General features: G+C 42.7%; 3 protein-coding genes and 4 non-coding genes across 7 annotated transcripts; 4 read left to right on the forward strand and 3 right to left on the reverse strand.

Annotated features, from left to right (window-relative positions):
* Positions 1 to 1019: 1019 nt before the first annotated feature.
* Positions 1020 to 1091, forward strand: Trnam-cau (transfer RNA methionine (anticodon CAU)). The gene has a single exon. It is a non-coding gene; the product is annotated as a tRNA-Met (tRNA).
* Positions 1092 to 1698: 607 nt separating this feature from the next.
* Trnam-cau (transfer RNA methionine (anticodon CAU)) lies at positions 1699 to 1770 on the forward strand. The gene has a single exon. It is a non-coding gene; the product is annotated as a tRNA-Met (tRNA).
* Positions 1771 to 2639: 869 nt separating this feature from the next.
* Trnan-guu (transfer RNA asparagine (anticodon GUU)) lies at positions 2640 to 2713 on the forward strand. The gene has a single exon. It is a non-coding gene; the product is annotated as a tRNA-Asn (tRNA).
* Positions 2714 to 3490: 777 nt separating this feature from the next.
* Positions 3491 to 3564, reverse strand: Trnan-guu (transfer RNA asparagine (anticodon GUU)). Its single transcript has one exon. It is a non-coding gene; the product is annotated as a tRNA-Asn (tRNA).
* Positions 3565 to 4445: 881 nt separating this feature from the next.
* LOC128300443 (intermembrane lipid transfer protein Vps13) lies at positions 4446 to 21309 on the reverse strand. The gene is made up of 23 exons (XM_053036499.1): positions 21074 to 21309; positions 18499 to 19743; positions 18151 to 18409; positions 17815 to 18066; positions 16960 to 17732; positions 16503 to 16876; positions 16124 to 16442; positions 15297 to 15409; positions 14437 to 15210; positions 14232 to 14352; positions 13724 to 13777; positions 13301 to 13480; positions 11085 to 13228; positions 10670 to 11002; positions 10465 to 10592; positions 10312 to 10399; positions 9479 to 9529; positions 8767 to 8832; positions 6630 to 8171; positions 6022 to 6554; positions 5531 to 5953; positions 5269 to 5407; positions 4446 to 5184 (listed from the first exon to the last, which is right to left on the reverse strand). The coding sequence occupies exons 1-23, from the start codon at positions 21171 to 21173 to the stop codon at positions 4963 to 4965; spliced, it is 10233 nt and encodes a 3410-aa protein (XP_052892459.1). The 5' UTR covers positions 21174 to 21309; the 3' UTR covers positions 4446 to 4962.
* A 1047-nt stretch (positions 21310 to 22356) lies between these two features.
* LOC128304085 (LDLR chaperone boca) lies at positions 22357 to 23157 on the reverse strand. The gene is made up of 2 exons (XM_053041217.1): positions 22938 to 23157; positions 22357 to 22861 (listed from the first exon to the last, which is right to left on the reverse strand). The coding sequence occupies exons 1-2, from the start codon at positions 23091 to 23093 to the stop codon at positions 22472 to 22474; spliced, it is 546 nt and encodes a 181-aa protein (XP_052897177.1). The 5' UTR covers positions 23094 to 23157; the 3' UTR covers positions 22357 to 22471.
* Positions 23158 to 23652: 495 nt separating this feature from the next.
* On the forward strand, positions 23653 to 24779 carry LOC128303826 (ribulose-phosphate 3-epimerase). Its single transcript, XM_053040903.1, has 2 exons — positions 23653 to 23979; positions 24048 to 24779. Exons 1-2 carry the CDS (start codon positions 23791 to 23793, stop codon positions 24543 to 24545), a joined length of 687 nt encoding a protein of 228 aa, XP_052896863.1. The 5' UTR covers positions 23653 to 23790; the 3' UTR covers positions 24546 to 24779.

Raw genomic sequence — 24779 nt, forward strand, 5'->3', positions numbered from 1 at the left:
CACGTCTGATATCTGTTCCATATTTGAAACCCACTTCTCTAATTCCTTTGTTGATCTTCCCGGGTGTGTTAGTACCCCACCCGATCCTTTAACATTCATCCCTGCGGATGTTATCGACATTGGAAACATCACGATCAGCTATTATCAAAGCGATTATCAGGCTTATATATTTTCCGCGATCTCTTGTGTTAAAAACTCATACCCCCCCTGGTCCTGACGGAATACCTATGTCCGTAATTGAATGTTGTGGTGATATTAACGGTATCGTTATATCCTCAACGTCAAGCTTGGGAAGCTAGAACTCCGCAATCCTTTCCTGAATCAAATCGTATCTGTGTGATCGTTCTTCCCGTGTAATGTGTGTATTTTAAGTCCCTTATGGTTCGCCTACTTGTCCCTTTTTCCTCACTTTCGGATTGTCTGTTACTCCAAGATCATCTAGATTCCTTTGCTACCTGGTGCTGTGCCAACGGCCTTACCTTATGCATCCCGAAATGTAATGGATGACCGTCACTCCCCTAACCGTGTTGTTTCTGTTTATTGGATAGATGCTGTTCCCCATAACCAGTGTCCGCGAAAGACTTAGGTGTGTGGTTAGACCACAGACTAAGTTTTTTGGTGCAATTTCTACCTTCTACGCCGCATAGCTTCTGACTTCTCAGATCCCTTATGTTTGAGGACTTTGCATTGCAGCCTTGTAAGACCAATGTTAGAATTTTCTTGCGTTGTGTGGTCGAAAGAAAAAAAGCTTTCACATATCTATTCGGTAGTACTCATAAATATATAAAAACAATAGCTAGGTTTTCAAAATTCCTTGTATAGTAAACCACAATAAAGAATAATCAAATACCCGCCGTCTTATGAACATCCGGTTAATTCTTCACTTTTTGAACGACATGTGCGGAATAAGCACTCGTGATTGTATGTTTTCTATGTTTGAAAAACATCGCATTAAAGGATTCATGTATAGTTCAATGGAAAAAATTCATATGTTGCATTCCAGCCAAACTCGGCCGGTAAGCAGAGTGGCGCAGTGGAAGCGTGCTGGGCCCATAACCCAGAGGTCCGTAGATCGAAACTACGTTCTGCTATATCAGTGGGAATACTTTTTTCGTACAAATACATTTGTCTTGAAAAATGTATTTGTTTCTTGATGTTAAATAGACGACATTGTAGTAGTTGCCTCATAGTCTTATTTTCGCTAACGTTACTATTCTATTATGTTTTCGTACTCATTTTCAACATTTATTCTTTCCACTTTTAAGCGTTCGCTTTCTCTCTATTCTACGACTTTGCATAGCAATAGTAACGAAAAGTTAATAATCATAAATTGAAGAGTTTAATCTTTTAAGCAAACCTAAAAGAACTTAAATACGACATATTTGGTAGCTCCAAATCAACCATTTTTGAGTAAACCTTTTCTAGAAACATACACAATGTGGGTACTGATGGTTTTTCTCATCTTAAAATTTAAATTATTTTTCTTCTGTTAAAATCAATATTTTATTATTTGTTTTACGTTTGTCACGCTTTGAAAACACTGGTTTGCATGACTAGTGGTCGTTCACCCGATTGCACACAACTTTACTAAGATGTTTGTTGCATGAAATTGTCCCAACCAACATCGCACAAAACGTGTTTCATTGTGATTTGAGGGGTGTAGCTTCTGTATTGCTTTTTGCACCCCTCGCCTCGACAAGCAGAGTGGCGCAGTGGAAGCGTGCTGGGCCCATAACCCAGAGGTCCGTAGATCGAAACTACGTTCTGCTATCTGAGAAACATTTTTTTCTCCTTGTCACCACCACAGTGCATCACTTTTTATGATATTATTCGCCGCTACATCACATCATATTTTTGTATGCTTTCTCCAGACTAAAGATTGCATAAACATAAAGTGTATTAAAACTATTATTTTCCCTTTGTATTTCATAGTTTTGAATACGCGCGCCTATAAATGGCCATTCTAGGGATACCCAAAGGACTCTCTAACACGATGCAGACCATTTGCACCGAACAGTCCCGAAAGCTGGTGGGCCATTGACCAATCAATGGTACTAGGCAGACTTCCTGAATGGTTACGGCGGAGTTGGTGGGTAATCACTCCTCACTAAACATTCATATTTTTAACTCTTCTCAAAAGGTTCATTAAGCACAACACTTATATAAATTCACTGTCATTAGAAATACGATAGTGTTGTTTGTAAATCGTGCTTTTTAAATACTCTGTAATAAATTAAGTACTTGTTTACCACAACATTATTAATACTGAGAATTGTTTTCCGAAATCATTAGGTGGGTTGTACTACTTATAATATGATTTCTCATCTAGATTATTCTAATAATAACTTATCAGTATAATAATCATCGCATTTTATTGTATGTGAATTAAGCAAGAGCAAGCCATCACAATGTTCCCAATAGTATAAAATTTAAGTGAGAAATTACAAAACTATCTATAACTGTCTATTGATGGAAAATATGTATTTGAAATATGGGAAATACGAAGGGTTAAAATAATTGTGCACAAATAATGCAGCTGGTATGCAGCTATCTGCATAGAAAACTGTTCGTGTCCTATTCCATAAACACGAAAACAGTATTAATTTTTGTACGTACTTTGGATCCCACCAGTCAAGTTCGCCTTCGTGGCGCAATCGGTTAGCGCGTTCGGCTGTTAACCGAAAGGTTGGTGGTTCGAGTCCACCCGGGGGCGGCGAAGTTTTTTACCAGAATTCAGTTGCTATCCTGTGCTACTTTGCTTGGTTTTGCACCCCCTTCTTTTGTGTGTGTGTGCTTTGTGATATGATAATTACATAAAGTTGCATAACTAATAATTAAACACAATTACATCACACAAAAAAATACCTGCTTTGTCTATGTTATAGAACTGTTATGTAATACTGATTGCATTTCTGATTTTCCTTCATTGGATTTTCAAAGTTCATGTGATTGCCAAAATGGTCACCACTTTATAAACTTTTGCTCATTTGTACCTTTCGTCATTTTTTCTTGATGACACATATCAATTGTAATATATTTGTTTATTATTTATTCTTATTATAGCAGATATGCTACATAATTTTCAAATTAATAGTTTGAGCTCCAATTTAAAAAAAATGAAAATATCACTCAAACTAGTAAAAGCATACAATTAGAACTGTAAAAGCACTGTTTCTATAAGCTTAAAGCAAGGACTTTTAAGTGAAACGAAGAAAAGGTAATTCATGGTTTACATACTGCTGTGTTTAGGAAATGTGCATAATTATAGGCAACATTTTTGTATACTATCCATGGAAGGGAGTGTATGGTATGGTAGTACATCGCATCACATTACATATCTAAACACAGCCACAACCACCGTATAACCACAATTCTGCGTTTGATCATTGTTCCACACACATATACAACAACACATATATGCGTGCGTGCGTGCCCCGCGCCTTCTGTTGAGATGCCATCTCACTAGTTCACACAATAAAAAAAAGTTCTGCGCCCCCGGGTGGACTCGAACCACCAACCTTTCGGTTAACAGCCGAACGCGCTAACCGATTGCGCCACGAAGGCGAGTCAATGAACAACGGTTTACACACGTACACATGCTTTCGACACAAACTACCATTAACGATATTCAAATTGATAACAAATTTCTCCCAAATTATTTTCGGTACGTACCGATCAGTGTGAAGGCGCATACTTATTCACGCTAGAATGGTGATGTTTTCAATACTGACTTGTTAACATAGCATAGAATGTGCTGTAAAGATGGAGATATAAAATTACTTACATATTTAGTAGTTTCAATTTCAATCCTTGGGGATCTCCACACCAGTCGTGTCAAATTGCTGGATACAACAGGCAAAACACTTCACTATCACGGTACTGTAACATTCAGTTACATCGATCATTTGCATTGCAAATTTTGACTATGGCCACTGTGATTTATTAATACGAGATAATGTTAATCTTTACACACTACACTATACACAAGTACACTACTGTAACACATTATTCCTGTTTATCAAAACACCTTTCCGGCTATCAAAATGAGTTCGGCATCGACGCATCGCCAAAAACAATCACTTTTACACGAAAAAATATGCTGCATTTCCGGAATCGATTGTTCAGAATTCGAAAGGGCACATGAGTAATATATTAGATGATATCATTTTACAATGCTGAATTATAATGTTCCTGGCCATGCGAAGAGGCATAATTTCTGGGACAAAAAACACTTAATGCTACTACACGACTTGTTTAACCTCTGTTGAAGAAACAATTACAAATCATTACACCATTATCTTAGTATTAGCCATGGATGGACTCGATTGTACATCTGCAATCTCTTACAAATGAAATTAGGTAGTGTTCGAAATATTAACCAACCAAGTTTCTTTCTTGAAGCGAAATTAATGATCGTATCACAAATCGTTTACTAACATTTATGAATATGTATCACGTTCTCTCTTGTCATAGTTCACTCATTTATTCACAAAGAAATGTTTGTATAATATAGTTGGTTCCCGATATATTGTTTCTTTGTTATACATGAAAAGGCCAATAGAGAAAAGGTAACGAAATATGCATGAAAGTACATAAATGTACATAACAATATCGACATCGATCGATTGTTCTGCAGCCCCTATAGCGCGCTTAGCGACAACACAACATATTGTAGACTTTTAAAAAGCGTTGTAATAGAAGTAAATATATTTTTGTACTTTAGATTGATTTTGCTGGTATTTTTCCCTCTTTCTCTCGATTCATTACGCAACTGTTTAACTCTAGTTTGTTAACTGATCGATGTATAGAAAAACAGTTAATCACTGCCGTCGTGAAAATGAAAGTAAAAATAGCTCTAGCGGAATTAAGTTACGCAACTTGCAGCAGATTCATTTTCGATGCTATTTGCGTTGGTAATAAAACAAGTATCGTTTTTTGGATCCTTCCATGGATAACACTCTACTAAGTATGTTGCTGAACCTTCGCCAACAATTGTTGCATTTCTTCAGCGAGTCGCACTCGTCTGGCTGCGACCGATATGAGGAGAATCTTTTTGGTAGGTCCTGATGAACCGAACATTTTTTTCAATGTTTTCTTTCCATCGCGATTGTGTAACAGCAGCTCGACGCCATCGTTCAAGGTGGAGATGCTCATGACTTCCGTCCATTTGTGTGTCCACTCGGACTGGTGAGAAGAAAATAGGGCAATTCATGTTATAATCATTTGGACACTTTGGTAAAGAATGCGTGGACAATTCTAGAAGCCTACCTGCCATCCACCAAACATTTCACTCTTAGTAGCATAGATAAGGCGACTGTCTGTCAGGACGACGACGTCCTTATTGTCAATGATCACCTCGTAATAAGCGTACGCGTCCGTGGCAGCAAACTTCCCTTTATCAATTTCCCTGTATGGAAGCACAGAATAGCAAAACATAAGGCAAACATATACACGACCCACACTACAATATACCAAAGCACCTCTGCAGCTACATACATCCACCATCCAACATAAAGTTTTTCTGCCTTACCTTAACAGTTTACAACCTTCCGCTTCTTTTCGATTGTACGGTCGCACAATTCCATCCTTGTGGAGGTATCGTGGAGGCCGCAGACGAATAGCCTCATCAGACAACTCGGTTGCGCGCTTGACGGCATCGAAACTACCGCTAGCGAAATCCGTCACACCAGCGATTGGACGGGCCACTAGACCAACGGCACCTTTGCCCAGACCCTTGAAGAATCCTTCCACGCCTTCCTCTTTGGCACCGCTGATCGGTTTAGTAAACACGCCCGTGACACCATCGAACACACCCATCACCAGCCCCTTGCCACTGCGAGCGATCCCCTCTTGCAGACTGGCCGGTTTTTTGTTCATCGCATCGCGACGCTTCTTCTGGAAGTCATCATCGAACGTCAATGCAGCCAAGCCTTTGCCCATGGCACCGGTTATTCTGTGTACGAGGGATACAGCATTAAGTTAAAAGAAATCCTTATACCAGTCTGCACAAGAAATACGTACTTCGAAACGGCTCCAGCCGCACCACCAACCGTATGACCGAACAAGGACTTTACACCCAGTACTAAACCTTCGGCAAACTCTCCCGGGCCCTGTATGGCCCCTTGGAACGGTTCGTAGAACAGATCTTCCACACCTTTGGTAAACCCAACCACTAAACCGTACGGATTGCCGATCACGTCCAGCCCAAGGACCAACACGTACAGCTGCTTTACCGCCTGTCCGCTATAGTGCGCAACACACTCCGAAACGAGCTGTCGTTGGGTTAAGAATTGATATTCACGTTCGAAGAAGGCCAACCGGAACACGACATCGTTGATGTCGGTCAGCGTCACACCAACGCCTTGCAGAATCGTCGACAAGATCCCGGGCAGGGCCTTCGATTCGGAACCGGCCATGGAGAAGCTGACGTGAATTTTAAGCGGCCCCAGGTGAAGATTGTCGTAAAAGTTCTTCACTTCCTGCTGCGATTGGATGGCTACGTGCGCATGAAGTGGTTGTGTTTGGAGTTTCAGATCCTCGGCAAATAATCGTTTCTGTGTGAGAAAGAAGAAAGAACAACAAACTTCATTTGAGACTCTCTACTCAGCGGACAATATAGGGAATCTTACCGCTTCTGTTTCGGTGATCTCACTGCTGATCATTTCACAGATTTCATTTATAAACAGCAGATCCACCTTCACGTGGAACTCTTGAATAAGGACGCGCAGATACTTGAACTGCTTAATGTTTGAGTGTGGAATAATACGCTGCACCATGCTCATTTCGACAAACGGCTTAAATTCCGTTGTTGCCGCCACACTCTTCGGTGGTGGCACTGGGGCCAGCACGACGGGGAATATGCAATCCACCAGCTGATTGTCGATCTGAATGCGATTTATTTTCGCGTGGAACTGTAGCTGATGGCTGGATGATTTGATTTCTACCCATAGCCCGGGATAGAACGTACGCTTGATCGACCGCTCAGTCGATTTGTGAATGATCATGTTCTGGAAGTCGATTTGTTGCCGCGATTCACTGTCAAGCAGGTAACGTTTGTTTGCCACCGTTCCTACCTCCAGATCGCGCAGATACTGTTGATACTGATTCTCCATGTTAATCGTTTCCTGAATCTTCATCTGCCGGAACCGACCGGACCGTTTACGTTCCTCCCAAATCACCCCGGAGCTGGCGATACCGATGTACATCAGGTCGGTCGGTTTAGCATTGTTCACCAGCGATAACCCAACGCCGTGTATTTCCAGCTTCACTTCCTGCGTCACCTGATCAAGCCGGCTAGCACTGTGCACTCCGTACGCGATGTTGCAGTTGTCCGTTATGAGCAGCACGCGCTGGGTACCGTTCAGAAACGAAACCCAATAGATGACGCTATCTGTTGGCGATTTAAACTCGCTGATACCGTCCCGTCGCAGATCATTCTCGATCGTTTGCGCCTTTGAACCACTTTCCCACACAATCTTGCGTTCTCCGGCGGGGTCTATCCACGTATGGAGCACCTTTTGCGATGGCATCAAAATTTTCCCGTTTACATCGCCCTTTTCCTTGAACGCGAACGGTTCGCACGTGTGGTTCATTAGCAGTGCCGGTGCATCTCCGGGATAGTAACCGGTGAAGGTGATGTAAATTGCACCCTCGGTAACGTGCACGTCCACGTTAATGCCCCCGTATCGGTTGCGCAGCTGTAGCAGTGTGCACTGCACCTCGGTGTATTTGAACGGTGCCGTCACTTCTGGCCGATCGCAGCTCTTCACCTTCAGCATACGATTATCCTCCGTTTTCGGCCACAGCGGGACGCATTCGTTGACACCCACCTTCGTCCACGGATCGCCTGGCCGCAGATGCTCCTGCACTTCGACGTCAAAGTTTGCCCGATTGATCAGCACAAAGTACGGCATGAAGACAATCTGCTTCGTGAGCGAATTGTGCGTCAGCGTGTTGTTCACTCCAATCTGGTACGTCATGTTATTAGCCTGGCACAACACTACGCCACTAGAGCCGGCCACATCCAGCGAAAATTTATCACTCCATTCGCCGGTGTCCACCCGAATGGCTGCCTTCTTTTTGCCAAAGAATACCTTTTCGCGGAAGGAAAACAGTATTGGTCCCTCGTATTCTGGTGGATGGTAGAGAATATTGGTATTCTCGTCATTTGCCTAGAGCGGGATGATAAAACAGTTCACTGATGAATGTTGTTCGGGCTTCGTACGCTTACAGTTAAACATAAACAAACACCCTTAGCATACCATTAACGGTGGTACTAACGAGTGGCAACAAAATAACATCAACGTAAACAACACTGAACGCGAGAAACAATTAAGTTAATAAACGGAAGTGCTCTAGCGATGCATGCATTCAACGATGTCCTCCAGATTGCAGTGAACAAGTGGAATTACAACACAAAATACACACAGCCGCATTTCCTTCCCTCCACATAATAATGGTACCAATTTAGATACATAATACTTTTTTTTAAGAAACAGGATTTAACCTAAAAAATGCAAACTTAATTATCAATTTCACACTCATGTTAACCGCCACCGTTCAACATTAACCTAACAATTTCGTGCCTTACTAAATCTTGTTTCCAATGACGCGTGCTCCATGACATGGACGACAAATTAGCTATTTACTGTCGAGCCTCTAATGCTTGTTCGACTGTTATTAGGAACGTACACATTATGATTTCTAATGCTCTTTTGAAGATGGCTGTGCTTTCTAATGTGGAAAATAAAACACAATAACACCTACTTCATCCTTGGACACACAACTGTTTAATAATTTCCAAAGCATCGGACACATATACTTCGATGGAAGCTGCAAGCAATCGTAAGTGGTTTGTAAAGTAATATTATTTAAGCGTTCAGTAGGATGGTAAATTCATTTTAATAATCGGAGCTTTCGAAATAATACCTGTAAAATTAAAGTACAGCACTAATAGTACAAATGACAGCTAATAGCCTAGAAAAGCTCAAGAGGAAAGCTTTCATTACACGGAAATAAGATGCAAAAAAAAAACAACCTAAACAGCTAAAGCATAGAAACTGGGCGAAATTCCACTATAGAAACAACTAAGGCTACATTGCTTACAGCTTTTCAACCAAGCAGTACAATTTATACACTCGTCAACACACATTTTTCCAACGCAAGTTAATGAAGCAAGAATCGGTCCAGTCGCTTTCGATTCCACGACTCGATTAGAATTTTTACAAGGAGCAAACACGGTAGTTAAACCTTTCCTGATTCCTCTTATCTGTAATCCGATTATAGCTTTCGTTTTTAGAACGAGAACGACCCATTAACACAATAAACAGGGGATAATAACATTAAAAACGCTGGTAAACAAACAATAACAAAACAAGAGCAAGATGTTGATATGCAAAAAGCTATCCTATACCACGGAGCAGTAAAAGATTGTGAAGAAAACGTATTTGAGTAATGATGTAAAGCAGAATGAAGATACCTTGTAATTAGTTTTACCGGCTAACTCTTTCTTCTCCGTTTTGCTGGATTTCTGTATCGACGCGAAGACACACATACATACACACATACAGACAATGGCGAACGATATTTTGTTTTCGTACATTTCGACACATTTTCGACAACATCGACCAGCATCGACGGGGGGATTCGTGGGACAGGCGAAGGTTTTGTATTTGAAACATCGCCAAGCACAGGCGCCGAGGCCACATAACACAGGCAATAGGGTGAAATGTTTCAAACGAGCACGCACATGGAAACGGAATTCGAACGGATACGGACAAGTAACAGTAAAGTTGAGATGAAACGAAACAGAAACGAACGTGAACATGTTTACCATTTACCGCGAAAATGTTTGAAGAAATAGAAATAGAACGAGTGTGAATAAGATATCGTAGTATTTGAAAAAAAAACCCGTGACTATAGCTAAATGATAACAAAAAACCGTGAATAGAGCCAAAAGTAGAAAACTTTGATTTGAAAGGAAAAACTTGATTCGATATATCAACTTAGCAAATCTCTCGTGGATGTTTTGTGTCATTAAGTAAGTGTTTTGTGGTAGATTGTAATTGTTTCTAAATTGATAAAGTAATTCATAATTGCATAAAACGAATAAACTGGTAACCATATGCATAACGTGTGCATGTAGGACCGTATAGGACCAACCTTGAATATTGAAATATTGTGTGAAAGCTTTTACAACAACGTACCCTAGCAAATACAAATTTGACGAATAGAGTTCTTTGGTGCATAGAAACTATAAAATTGTACAGTTAAAGATTTCTAAAGCCATAGGACTTGATCACAGAATCTTACCCGATAGCTCAGCATTAGTCCTGTTTTGTTTAGCATCCAGAATGGGCAGTACACGATCAAGGTTAAACCATCGGCACGATTTTCATACCTAAAATTCAGACAGAATGTGATTTAAAAGTCCGACATTGTTCATTTTTTGCAACAGAAACTCACTTTACTCCGAGCTGCAATGACATGACCTCCACCGAATCGTATGCATTGAATGTCCATACACCAAATTCTGGAGGTTGAGCAGGTATATTCGTTGTGCACGACCAATCTTTATCCAGGTAACCAACAAGCTAAAAACGATAGTGTAGCATTTAAATAAAAAACTCATTTAATTTAAAACTAAAATTTTTCGGATGAAAAAACTCACTCTTGCCACAATGTACGAAGTTTCCGTTGCAGACCGAGCAGACGTTTTAACTGTCGGCAGATGCAGTAATTCTCCTGGTCGTAGCAATTTTTCTCCATAATCCAAATAATCTTCTCCTGCGACGGTCGAAGCGTTCGAAAGGCTTTCGTTGCTGGTCACCAAGCCAGTATCCAATTCGCGACGGACGGAGCACCCGGCAACGGAAATTGTTAGCCCGATTGGCAATGCGTTTCGCAGCATGAACGGTGGCCGTAGATGAATTTCGTAACATGCACTTAACATTGTATGGTTAGATGATATCATGTAAAACACGTCCTGACGTTGCCGAACAGCCTATAAAGTGTGTAGAATAAAAAGTCAATAAAACGTACTCTTAAAACTTCGAACCACGGGGTCCACGGATTAGATTACTTACATTTATATAAAACGGCTCGAATGTTTTTATGGGATCACACTGGAGTGTCTTCATTAGCTCGAAACTATTAGGCGACTCTTTCCAACTGATTCCTTGTGCTGAGGAGTGGTAGCCTTTCATCGAAAAGTGCAACTCCCTGGAGTCGTTGTACAGGTAGTACAGTGGTACATTCAAATAACCACCTGCACGCACCTCGCCGATAAGATATTTTTCATGATCGATATACTGAAACACATCTATTGGGACGGTAAAGTGATTGTACACCTGCACGATACTACGAAGCACCAGCACTGTACAACCGTGTTCGATTTTCACCTCCGAAATGATTCCCCACGCTTCCTGGCCTGTGCTGCGGAATAGCGGGAAGTATCGTTTGTCGGATTTATAAACCGGTAGCGTCAGTTCCTTGTCCGTATCACCTACGATCACCTTAACAAACATACGCTTGCTAGTGTCGTTATCGTCCAGCACTGTGAGGATTGTACTTCTTTCGGAGCTGTGCTGTTTCGGTTGCAATTGCAATCGTCCGTTTGGCATCACAATGCAACTGCTTACCGACTGTTCTTCATCGACCGAATGCTCGAACGCAACCAGATCGTCCAGGTTCGATGAGCTGAGATGGGAACGGTGTATGTTGAAATCACTAGCAGCCAAATTCACCTTCACATCCTGACCAGTGTCATTGCGCACGACATATGGCGCTTGTATTTCTGATTTGATTATTCCGTCTCGTTTAATAGCCTCACTAAAGGCTTTGCCGAGATTCTGTACTACGTCCAGACATGTTTTGGTGACCGTCATTTCCAGACTGTCCCTTGAAGCGATATGAATCCGGGTCGTCGGTTCTCGTGATCGATCTTCGTGATGATCCACTTCCAAATCAAACGTCAACTCCCAAGGAATGTTTGTTATCTGCCCGTTCGGTTGCTCCATTACGTTTGGTTCAATAACGTACTCCCAAAGAGCGAGAGCCTGGTTGTAGTACGACATGCTCAACCGCAGAGAGCTATTTATCTTCATTTCCGAGCTCCAGTTAGCTACCGATCCTTCCAAACTAGTGTTGATGTACAGCATCGGAATCGTGTTCGTACCTAGCCCAGTTTCCACGATCAGCGAGATACACGGTATGTCGATCATGCATTTTTCTTCTTTGATCTCGATGGTTCGCATTGATTCCAAACTCAACGCGTCTTCCGCCATTTCCGGCTGTATGAACCAGTATTGATCTGGATCGAACCCTTTCACGTGCCACAATTCCTCATAATCGGACGCCTTTGCTGATTCGTTCAACTTCGACTGCTCCTTCGCGGTTAGTGTTTGCAGAGCATTGTTCATCAGCTCGATCACCGCCGGTGACACTGAGAGTTCGATCTCAGTAGAGTTGATACTTAGATGCAGACCGAGCCCTTCCGGTGTCGAACCGTTTAAGCTAATCGAACACGGTCGAACAACGTAATGTTTCGTGGAGTTCCGGCGTTCGGGGTTAAATTCGGCATAGTACAAACAGAGATCCTTTAGCTCTCCCTTGATGATTTGCCGCTCACCAATCAGCCGAACATTCAGTGCAATTTCGTTATTCAGAATCAACGCATAACAATTGATGTCATCCATCTTCTCCACCAAAATAATGTCCGGTTGCTCGATCTTCAAAATGAGCGTAATTTGTCCAGCCTCTTGTTGTTGATTGGCAGTGCCAGCGGATGTACTAGCACGCCTTAAGCGCTCTGTTTGCTCAACTTCTGCTGCTTGTAGTGCCTTTTGTTCGACCAGCTCTTCCGGCTGCAGGAACTGCTGCAACTTCAACAGGAAGTCGACCGATAAGATCAAATTAAAGCTGGACACCTTCACGTCCGCAAACATATCACTTTCCTTCATGTTGAAGGTGATATTTATCATGGATCGTAAAGGCGATACGATCGATGATTCTGGTTCCTCTTCGTTTTGCTTCACGCTGGACATATCCAACGACATATCTTGTGATCGACGCTCCATCAATCTCGTGAGCATATTTTCGCGATTTGGCCGAATGTCGTCAAGCCTTATATCACAAAGTACTATTGCTGTGTTTAAACTACCGTCCGTAAGCTTTCTGCCCTGCAGCGATAAATAAAACACTTCGAAACCGGCTAGACCCTCTCCAGGAGCTGAAAATGGAAAAATACCAATGAGCAACAGTAACAACAGAGCGTTGTATTAACGGTATTAGTTTGATTTACCGGTGAAAAGTTTAATGTTGATGCTGTCCACTTGAAAACTAAATTTAAGAAACGTGTCAACTTTGGCCGGTTCCGTTTCCTTGTCCGAAGATTTGTTTTCTGCCGACTTCAATTGCATCACATCCACACCGAATGGTTTTGCCGTTGCCTTCTTGGCCACTGTCGACCAATTAGATTTCCCTGAAGTGAGTAAATTGAGTCCATATTAGTAACATACAATTCAACATTGACAGGATTGGAACAAAACATTTTGTATACAAATTTTGTATATTTAAATTTTGGAATTTTCGTAACGTTAACGTTTCTTAACGAGCACGACTACTGCGAGATTATGTAAGACATGCACCGAATTGAGATTTTTACAATAAAGCATTGCCAATATGAGGAAGTATATAAAACAAAAACAGTATTCACGTAGCTTACCATCAGGCGACAGATTTACTTCGGCAGTTGTAGTAACAATGTTACTGTAGCAGACTATTTGTATCGTTTAGCAGGCCGTACCATGATAGAAATTCATTTACAGTTTCACATTCACACGACAGCAACAAACAGAAAGCATAGATGCAATATGCAACACGTTAATGGTATAGATCATTGCACAACGCAAAGTAATAATGCATAAGCAATAAAAGCGAACATAGAAAAAAGGAGAAGAAAAGAAAGCAAAATGATAAAGAGTGAATAATATAATATAAGCCTAGTTTAGCAACAATGAATGATATGCTCTTTTAAACACACCGTGCTAAAATAAATGATAAAATTAAAACAATGCATAGCGAAAATTACTAGGCACAAGTACAAAACAAACGACGAGTGGTATAACTTGTTTTAGGCAAATATCAAACAAAAAAGTTGTCTTGATCAAATGTAATCAAGTTACTAAAGCGCAAGCCAGAAAACAATATCGTCCAACAACAGTCAACCTTACCTTGTGGACTAGTGGGTGATTTTTCAATTTTTGCAGGCTTTTTAAACTCATCCTGGCCCTCCGTCATATTTTTGGACAGGATCTGCATTATTACGCTATAATCGGTGGCTATAAAATTCAGCTGAAAAAACAAACAAACAAACAAACAAAATTATCATTTAGTCTGCACCTACGGTCCTGAAAGCATATCAAATCGGCCACATACCTCAACAGCCTTCAAACGTCCTGAAATGTCCATATCTGGATGATCGCGATACCAACCAGATGATAGGTTACGCTTCATGATCAACGTAAAGCTAGTTGGACTGAGGACGGCTCCCTGATCCGGTACGAGTCCGTAGCACACATCTTCTGAACCGTACCGCGAAAACGATTCCGCACTAGATTCTGCATGGGAAACCTCCACTTTCGCCAGCTTCATATCCTTCAGCTCTATTTTCATCTCATCAATCACCGCCGGACCGTGTTGATTCTCAGTTGGAATATCGCGGAAATTATTGGTAATGCTTAGATGGCCAAAATCCATTGCAACTGCTTTTAAACTCTTCGAGTCAACCGGTATGATAATAATCGGAGCTTTCACCTTAATGTTAAGCTTCATACGAGTGGCCTGCGTGTATGCTTCGACAACATTGTTCTTTGCTGCTTCGGCTGCAGCAGCACTTGCATCTTTAATGCGTTGTTGGGCGGCTTGGAAATTGTCCAAAAACGCCAGCACGGATGTAACGAACCAGTTCAGGAACACAATTCGTGCACATCCCATCACCACCTCGATTCGCATGTTATCAGAGTTGTAGTCCGATGTAGCGTCAAGATCGAACAAAATCACCTGCACCTGCAGCGCATCATCGCCAATGATGGACACTATCTTGCTGTGTATTGTGCCGGGATTAGTGTCGGTGAGAACGATGTCCTCTAGCCGTAGTTTTATTTCTGTATACGAGGTCTTCATTATTACGCTACTGGTGAGATTTTTTACCTGAAACGAAGTAAAATCAGAACGTTTATGAACCTCCAACCGGAAACGAATGATTCCACGTGTATTTTAATGCAACTCATACTCACCTCTAGAACGGCCAACGACCTTTTATCGTTTTGCAACTCCACCGTGACATCCTCCAGCTTTGCTACCACCCTGACCTTGATGCTATCTACAATTGATCGACGTTTACGAGAAACTAGTGTAAGTATAATATCCCGAACAGAGATGGCCAGAAACGAGGATGTTGGAATATGTTGTGATCATTTGTATACATATCAATGTAGAGATGTTGTGTCGTGTCCAATGGGGTTGTTGTAGCCAGATGGTGTGATTGTTGTTACATATCGTGTAAAACATCACACACACATACACACAACACACAGGAAACCGTTAATAGTGAGGCATGCATGCGTTGAGCGTCGAACGGAAGGGACGGAGTCAAGCACCGTTGTCAGGATTGGATTGTTTCAGTGCATCCGTATGATCGACATTCACAACACATCACATCAACAGAAACCGAAATAGTTGCAATTATAGGAAAAGAAAAGAAAAGAAAACACATAAAATAAAACTGTCTACCGCACTACAATGCATAAGTTCTTTGGTTAGAGAAACTATAAAAATCATTTATGATATTATGAAAGGATCCATGCTTACAGCTTTTTTAGCTTTTAACTACGCATAAAGATACTAAAACCGACTCAAACGTTAATTTTGCAAACAATACTTGACCCGATATAACAATGTTACACGCAACTGACTATGTACGCAACACATGTTCAACAACAGTAAAACTACGTTTGGTACAAAGTACATTTGCTAATTTCCAAAGCAAGTTCCATCATACGGAACCGTTTATAAACCTAATGTCAATCGAAGCAATATCTATCACTGTATAACCTATTTTTACCTTTGTTGGAACTGGTTGTAACAACACCATCATCCTCCAATATCGTCGGTAATCTTTCGCGAGCCGCGTTCAACAATGCCGTCGCAGCACTTTCTTCTTCGTGTATCGTGGCAAAATGATCTTTCGGTTGCTGTCCGTTGGAGTCCGATTCTTGCTTCTTCGCCACCGCTTCCATCCGTACCTGAAAATCGTTGCCAAGCTGGATCAACTCATTGAGTGCGTCCTCGTGCAGCAGCAACAGCAAGGTAGAGAAATCGATTGCCACCTCTTGCTCTACCGATTCGTACTTCGTCGCGAATTCGGGACTGTTTTTCTTGCACTAGATGAATACAAATCGATAGGATTAGATTGCCGGATGGAAATTTTCACGCAGACTTACATTGTTATAGTTCACGATGAATAGATAATCGTCGTTATTATCGTACTTGGGCGTTTGAATGACATTCAGCACACGTTCCTGTTCGTTGCGCCAACGGAATTGATCCAACGTTACAGCTCCCAGCTTCAGGGCAACCTTCAGATCGTACGTTCTTTGCACCATCGTCATTTCCAGTTGCTTTACCTTGAAGGCAATTATTTTCCGCTGATTCGTACCAACAGAAGTGTAGGGTATGCTAAAAGCAACACTTTTCTGCGGTGGAAAGTTCTGCTCCACAGGTGACTGCGAAAATTCTTCAGTTGGTGTAGCAAACACATCAGACGAGCTGCTACCGGTTCCACCGCCGTTCATTTTGTAAATAGTTAGCGAACATTCTACAACATAACAGACATAACAAGTAAAAGAATTGATTAGTACTAATGTGTGATGCCTCCCCTTCCCTACCTTCCTTCCTTACCGTGTAGCTCGAATTTTATTTCCATATCGGTAAATTGCACGACATCGCCATCGACTGCATCGGTCGGATTGAGTGCATCGGGTGAACGATGAATTTTTGGCAATTTTACCTGCTTTTCATCTAGATATTTCAGCAGGGACAAACTGGAGCTGAACACATTGGAATCCTTTGCAATCGGAGCTGGTTGTATTTGTTCGTCACTCTCGGGTAATGGAATGCTGCTCACAATCGATAGCACCTCCAGCACACGTTGCTCAGTGACGCAAACATTGACCGACGGGAGTACACCGAAGATTTTGCATTTCGGGAGCCGCGGATCGTCATCGATCACGCATAGATGGGCCGAAATTCGGAACGATGTTGGCTCTAACAGATGCATTTCCGTTACAGTGTTCACGCGTAGCGTTCCCTGCCAATCCTCATCGAATGTGGCCACGATCGCTTGGACGTCGCGTACCTCTAACACAAACTTATCGTAACTTTGACGAATGATTTCCGACAATATTTCTTCCTGTCCGATACCTTCACCGTGCATCGTGTGTACGTCTCTTTGGTTGATTGGCCGTGGTTCGGTTTGGACTAAAAGTTTACCCAAGCTGAGCACTAACACCGATTCACGGCTCGAGAATAGGCCACCATGTGGTACGATGATGTGACTGGGCATAATATCAATGTTCAGTTCCAGGCGAGGATGTTTTGCAATAGCGTACTGTAACCCAGTTGCGGAACGTTCTTTGATGTTAACCAACTTTTCGGCCGCAGCATCCGTTAACCTGCGGGATAAAAAAATGTTTTAATAAGGCTATGTATTCAATAGCTTGTCGATCAATCGTTCCGATCGTCGCGACAACTTACTGAGAAATTGTTGCCGTGCGCGGCGTTTGAAAAACTTTGGTCAGTTGAATTATGGTCTCAGCGTCGTAAACGATCTGCAACGGTCTGGAAGTGACCACGACTCGCTGATCGCATAGCTTATCCTCTGGATTCGTTTCGAAAGACACGTCCAGCAGTGTCTTGGATCCCTCGAGTTCAGATCTCACCATGATGGGAAGTATCTCACCCTGTCGCAGACCCGAAATAGTAAGTTCCTGCATGCCAAGTGAAGCTCTGAAAGTACGTTAAATAATAGCAAATACAAAACGTGTATATCCTTGCTTGTTAGTACAGTGGTCGTCGCACGATTTTGCTTACTTCATAGCGGCGGCTGATGGGCGTTGCTCCACACCACAGATAACATTCTTCAACTCCAGCAACATAACACGGTTCAGAACGGTTTCCTTATCGGATAGTTCCGATTTGATCGAAACTTCCAACGAGTTCAACTCGAACTCCAATATCTGAGCCACATAATGCTCCGGTAGCTCAGTAGGTGCGTCATTCTCTTGGTACCCGATGGCTTGGAAAAGTTTTGCCTTTTCAGCCGGTGTCATAGCTGCTTCAAACTGTTTCTCTGCAAAACAATGATCAATGATGTGTCGCGTTAATGAGGATTAGGTGTGTCATATTAGATATAATATTTCTCCCCACGGTAATACATACTGATGTCAGCGCCAGCAGAATCTTCCTCTTTTTTGGCTCCTCCACCCCACCAGGAGCTAAACCATCCGGCTGACTTTTGTTCCTCCGCTTGTCGCTTGCCTTCCTTTTCCACCTCCAGTGCTACCTTCTGCCGAATGACAACAATGTTGTGAAGATCGAGTATTTTCTCGTACTCCTCGCTACGGCTCACGATCTCCGGTGTTACTTTTTTCGCCGTCAACTGCAGTCGGTATGCTTCTTCGTATCGTCGCAAATTTTGCCGGTGCCGTATCATATTTTCCCACGACCAGTTCCGTCTACGCCGACGCACTTCCGTCTCCAAGATGCAGGTATACGCAAAGTGCCACCATTCCTTGAAGTTGCCCTTGTAGCCGAATCCGTACGGTCGGTACTTCCGGTAAGGCATGGCACGCATCATCCGCCCGAATGCTTCCACCAGTTGCATGGTGTTTTGAAACTGTACTCGCGTAATACCGATCGCAAGCGTTTCCATGCAGAGCTTTAGTTTGATTTTAGGCGACGTGAATGGCGATTCGCCTAGCTCGGGATTTGGTGTCATTTCGAGACACGCACCGGAACTGATCGGTCCGAATATATAGTGATAATCAACTGGTTTTCGTGTTTTGGATGCAATCGACGCTTCGAACAGTGCTCGGTACTCGGACGGATCAGAGTACTGGAACAGCTGCGTGTTGCAGTTCATGTACACTGAAAGCATCTCCAGCTGGGCCATCTTGTATATCTTCGTCACCGATTCCGACACCAACGTTTGCACCCAGTTCTCGTCCGTCGTATGTACGCTCAAATTGCTCAATGTCACACCGAACGCGAACGGATGCCCGGTGGTGGTCGTATCCTCGTACCGGATATGTATGTCCGATATTTTGATCTGCACATTGTTCACGATCTGGGTGGTCAGCTTTTCCGCAAACGATTTGTCCGCCACCGGACCCACCTTCTCCTTGTCTTCCTCGTTTTTCTTTGCCTGCTCAATGCGGGCAAGCTCAGCTTTTTTCGATTCGAACGCATTTCGCTGCTCCTTTTCATCGCTGTATCGCACGTCGGTGTTGGGCACAGCCAGCACATACAGCTTATCTACGATCGCTTCCACCGGTGCACTATACAGATTTTTCCAGGGAATTTTCAGCACCAGCTTTCCCAGATGTCCGTACAGAGTCGTCACAGGCAAATCGAGCTCTTTGAGTGCACTTTGCTTCAAAATGAGATTGTTGAGCACGACATCGCCTGCAAAAGATGACGAAAAACGAGAAGGTGAAAATGTGTGACCAAAAAACGGGTTTTATTAGAGTAAACAAAACAAAAATTGCAACAATTCAGCCTACGCCAGCCTCACCCGTATCCCAGTTTCGTTTCCCTCTCTTTGCGGTTGGTTAGGAATTCAATCATCTTTAAAGTAAATATTAGGCAACTTCATTTTGGAAGGGGATTTTAATCTAACGTGTGTCTATTTATATAATATTGAATCACACAGCAGTGACCATTTATTACACCGTCTGGTTTGTGCACTGCTCGTTATAAAATGACGTCAGCATCAGGGGCTGTACAATAAAAAGAACGGCAAGCTTTATCCAGTATTATCATCAGACATCAAACTTGAAGAGCTTGATTTTATTTTGCTGTTCAAATCAGTATCAAATACGTCAGCAATAAAATGCTAAATAAACACATATTTAGATAATGGTAGAAAATTAATCTTATCACGCTCAACTCTTAGAAAAGTGACCGGGCAGGAAAATTAAGAATGACACGTTTATTTACTCTTGTCCATATGGATGGTGAAGAATGGATTATCGACCATTGCAATCGGTCCGATCCAAGTGGTCAGATTGTATCTTATCATCTTCAATTGGAAACGACTGAAAGCCGATTATTTAAAATATGGGGTCGTGTGTGAGTTACACTATCTTTTGAGTGTTAAAACCGTTTGAAGTTCTTAAGGAAATGTTCAATATAGTATGCTTTTATGCTTGACTTAGTTATTAAACTTTTAAATTAAACGAAACAACCAACAAATTATGACATTCTTTACCCCATGCATGGTGATGGAAAGCCCACATTTTAAAGCCGTATAAGGATTCATCATCTGAACCGGAGTACATATCAACGACCCCAAATAACTATCACTTTCGTTTACGCCGAAGCCGTACAGATGTCCATGCTAGGCAATGGTCTTTTACGTTCAGCGTTCAGCGAACGAAGCAGCTAATCGATTTTTCAAATTTTCCACTCAAAGAAAAGAACATAAACCTTAAACACACTAACGCAATCAGAGAGACAAGAATATAAACAAGCCATGCTAATCACGTCCCCATCCCTTTCATGCCACGATGCACGCTCAGCTAAACGGTGAACTTGTGTTGTGAACAGATGATTGTAGCAACCATAGAGAAAAATGCGCGAAGAAAAAAACCCCCCCTAAAGATGTCAGTGTCATTGACGACATTGCAGAGTTGAAAACGGTTTATGTGCGGCGCAGCATACCCATCTGCATTCGTTCTCCCATTCATGGTGATAGTGCCCCCGTACCCTTCATTCAATCCCTCAATTTACTTACCTCCCCAGATGCCAATCTTCAGCTGCTTCTTGTCCAAGTTTTCGACGTACTCACCGACGAATCGGTTCAGCACGTCGGCGACGATGCTTTCGAACACCATTTTGCTTTCGACGTTGCTATTCAACTACGGACTACAATCGTTACATCGATTCCGTCACACACGTGTGTTTATCGGGTTTGTTTTTTCGCTAGTAGTGTTTCTATTTTTGAGTGTACAACATCACTACCCTACATGTTCAACCCGCTTTCCGCCGTATTTTACGCATCAGAAACGTACACCACCCATTAAAATGCGACGCACACAGCACTCCGTTTTCCAATCGAGTCGTATTTCACGGCTTACTACACTGTTATCATCATCCACAGTGTGTGGCTGGTAAAACGGAACGTGAACCAGTGTTTGTCACCGCTATCTCCGGTGGAAGTGCCAGGGCAGGAGGGGGACAGAGGCTCCCGGAGAGAGGGCGAAGCAATGGTTGAACGCACAAACAAGTATTTGTCACCGTTTTTCTTACTTTTAATACTGCACTCGCTCTAAAACACTGGCCGCTGCGAATGCTGCACACCGAACAGCGATGACATCACTTGGCTCTTACCACACCAACACCACCACTTTGCTTCACTTTTTGCACCTTCTAACGTTCTGGCTAAATTTTCCACATTCTGCTCTCGCCTGCTACGATGGGATTACGCGGTTTTTCCTTGGCCCACCGATATGTTTTTCCTTTGTTCCACCGCAAAGATGATCGCGTGTGTGTATGTGTGGTAAACCTCCGCGGGGATGAAGGCGCCCCGGAGCCGTGCTCGTTTGGCCCTTGCCCTCTTTTATCACTAAATTGCAAAGCCGCGTGAGTCACAAGAAGCTTCTTCTACGAACCGAAAGAGAATGGGAGAAGCAGTGGAGTGTCTGTTCACTATCTGTTCTGGATTTTACACAGAATAACGCACTCGCCACGGTACGTTCTGCCTCACTGTGCATGTGGTTCTGGCATTCTGTTTTCGCTACAGTGACAGCTCCTGGCACTGTCAAAACAGGTACAATTTCGGAGAAACCGAACCGAACTTCCCCGAACCGCGAACGAGCGCCATTTGTTGATAGTCGCCTCGGCCAATCAGCTGACGGCATTTTAGTAAACAAATCGATAGCATGTGCTTTTTGTTCTTTTTTCCACGTCGAAATGTCACCCCCCCGTTTGACAGTTACTTCGGGCAGGGTGCCGTCACTATTTGTTTACGGCAAAATGTTTCGGAATACAAAGAATAATTCACGCAACAGCTTCCAGTTCACGACACATTTCATGCAAATTTATTTTCAGTCTTTCCGAAAATCAAATGGATTCCATTTTTTATAGAGTTCAGCGTATCTTCACGCTCAAAATGCGGCTGCTCACTATTGATTCACAACTCATCTCGGTGGGACTTGCCTTTGTACTCCTTGTTTTCTATCGATACGTGCAGGCATCGTTCCTGCTCAACGAGAAAGTCCTTTGCCTCCCATGCTTGGGCGCCGTCTTTGAACATGAAAATCGCCCTGTTATCATCGATCAGGTAACGTTCGGCCTGTATGTGATTGTTCCACAAGCTCGTCTGCCAGAGTTTGGTAATTTCCTCCGTTTCTTCACGCGTTGGATTGCCGTCAACCGACACGAAAGTCATCAGCGTGCGGCCTTTCTTCGATAGTTTCAGAATGTTTTCGGGGTTCGTCGAATCTACGCTGGCCATATCGATGGACGGCGGTGGTCGCAAATGTTCCGGCAGTTCATCCGGCTCGAGTGGATCATCATCCTCCTGCGAACATAAAAAGGTAGATTGATAGTTCTTCTTTTGCACCACAACGATCGTTTTCCAGCCGGCAGAAGCTAACCTCCCATTGCTCCAACAATCGTTCCATGTCAGCGTCGTTGAAGTCACGTATGTCCTTTTTGGCCCATGATGGTTTTTCTTCCTCTTTAAACTTTTTCGCATCGGTTAAGTTGTTTATCAGAATGCACAGTACAACAAACACGAGCAATTTCTTCATTTTGGGAAGGAAAAATGCCGATTACAGCGGTTCGTTGCCGGAATGTAAGCAAACGCAGCTCTTTTGCTTTGATTGAGGTGACGTATGCGAGTTGACGTTTGGGTCGGATTTACAGTAGAAGCCCGGAGTTGTAGAGACCGCAATGTTTTCGTAAGTGGGCAAATATCGGTTTCAAAATTATGATTTAGTATACATCTTTGCTCATCGCATATCTTTGACACAATTCTTAAGGAAATTAGATAGAGCAAATTATGTAGGAATTGTTGCTGCATTTACTTTTCGCAATATTGTAGTGTGAGACCACCTTCACTTCGAACAATTATTTATTTATTTTTCCAATGATTGAACTGTCAACCGGGCCAGGGTTGTATTTCGTGCCTGCAGCGAGATTCGTTTTATTTTAAACACAATTTGGCGCAGTTCATAGTTTATTAAAATAAAAGTACGATAACACAACATTTCTGCCATGCAATATGCCATAATTTTTTTTTTCTGTTTCGTATCCATCCAGTAAAGTTTTTGTTCGAAGAAAACAGATACAATGCCAATACTTTTCTTCCCCGTACGCTTGTTCCAGCCGCTATAACGGCACGTTGTTTGACCTTGCAGCGATAACGGCGACCACAAGTCACTTACAAGATCGGCACGCGTCAAGCGGCTCGCTGTTGGTTACATTGGCAAGGAAACTTTCTCTAAAATGGCTCCACTAAGTGCACGCATTGGTCCATCCATTCTTAATGCAGATCTGTCTCAACTGCACGAGGAATCCCAAAAGTTGCTCGAGAATGGTGCGGATTATCTGCATCTAGACGTGATGGATGGCATGTTCGTACCGAATCTCACGTTTGGCCATCCCGTAGTCAAGTGTTTGCGGAACAAAATCAAGGTGATTTACAAATGCTTGTTGTTGCTGTTGAGCGTAGTAAAGAAGCAATCCTTCGTTCTTCTTTGCAGGATGCATTCTTCGAAACACATATGATGGTGCAGAATCCCCAGCAATGGATCGAACCGATGGCAGATGCCGGCGTCCAGCAGTACACGTTTCACATCGAACCGATCCTCGACACGGTACCGGACGTCTGTAGGAAGGTGCGTGAGGCCGGCATGAAGGTTGGTTTAGCCATCAAACCGGGAACGGCGGTGGAAATGGTTCAGCAGTACATCGATGCCGCGGACATGGTGCTGGTCATGACAGTGGAGCCCGGTTTCGGTGGGCAGAAGTTTATGGCCGACATGATGCCAAAGGTGCAGTGGTTGAGGGAACATTATCCGTCGCTGGACATCGAGGTGGATGGAGGCGTTGGACTCAGTACGATCGAGCAGTGTTCGAAGGCGGGCGCAAACATGATCGTTGCCGGTACCGCGATCATTCGGGCCGACGATCAGGCGGCGGTCATACGAGATTTGAGGAACTCGGTGCAAAGTGCAATTAGCCATGGAGCGAAATGTTGATACTGTTACAAAGCCGATGCGGGAAATATAATGATAAATGGTGCAAGACACATTAATGTATCGTTGTTGCGTAGATTTCACATTTAAAAATATTCCTTTCATTTAGGGAATATATTTGATCAATTAACAATTTTTCATGTTGTATCAATACGATAGATGAAGCGAATTTCCGACTAAGTTTCACAAGAAAAATTAGTCTTCACGTCTCATAGAACCACCAAATGTTCCTACGTT

Source organism: Anopheles moucheti, chromosome 3 (assembly GCF_943734755.1).
Source record: "Anopheles moucheti chromosome 3, idAnoMoucSN_F20_07, whole genome shotgun sequence".
Taxonomy (NCBI): Eukaryota; Metazoa; Arthropoda; class Insecta; order Diptera; family Culicidae; genus Anopheles; species Anopheles moucheti.

Bases quoted from the DNA above. Each gene is read 5' to 3' on its own strand.
- LOC128300443 (XM_053036499.1), bottom strand. From the start codon at position 21,173: ATGGTGTTCGAAAGCATCGTCGCCGACGTGCTGAACCGATTCGTCGGT. The intron at 15,211-15,296 runs GTGAGTATGAGT...ACTTCGTTTCAG, and splicing joins GGTCGTTGGCCGTTCTAGAG to GTAAAAAATCTCACCAGTAG. The intron at 13,481-13,723 runs GTAAGCTACGTG...TACTCACTTCAG, and splicing joins AGTAAATCTGTCGCCTGATG to GGAAATCTAATTGGTCGACA.
- LOC128304085 (XM_053041217.1), bottom strand. From the start codon at position 23,093: ATGAAGAAATTGCTCGTGTTTGTTGTACTGTGCATTCTGATAAACAAC. The intron at 22,862-22,937 runs GTTAGCTTCTGC...TTATGTTCGCAG, and splicing joins GATTGTTGGAGCAATGGGAG to GAGGATGATGATCCACTCGA.
- LOC128303826 (XM_053040903.1), top strand. From the start codon at position 23,791: ATGGCTCCACTAAGTGCACGCATTGGTCCATCCATTCTTAATGCAGAT. The intron at 23,980-24,047 runs GTGATTTACAAA...TCTTCTTTGCAG, and splicing joins GTTTGCGGAACAAAATCAAG to GATGCATTCTTCGAAACACA.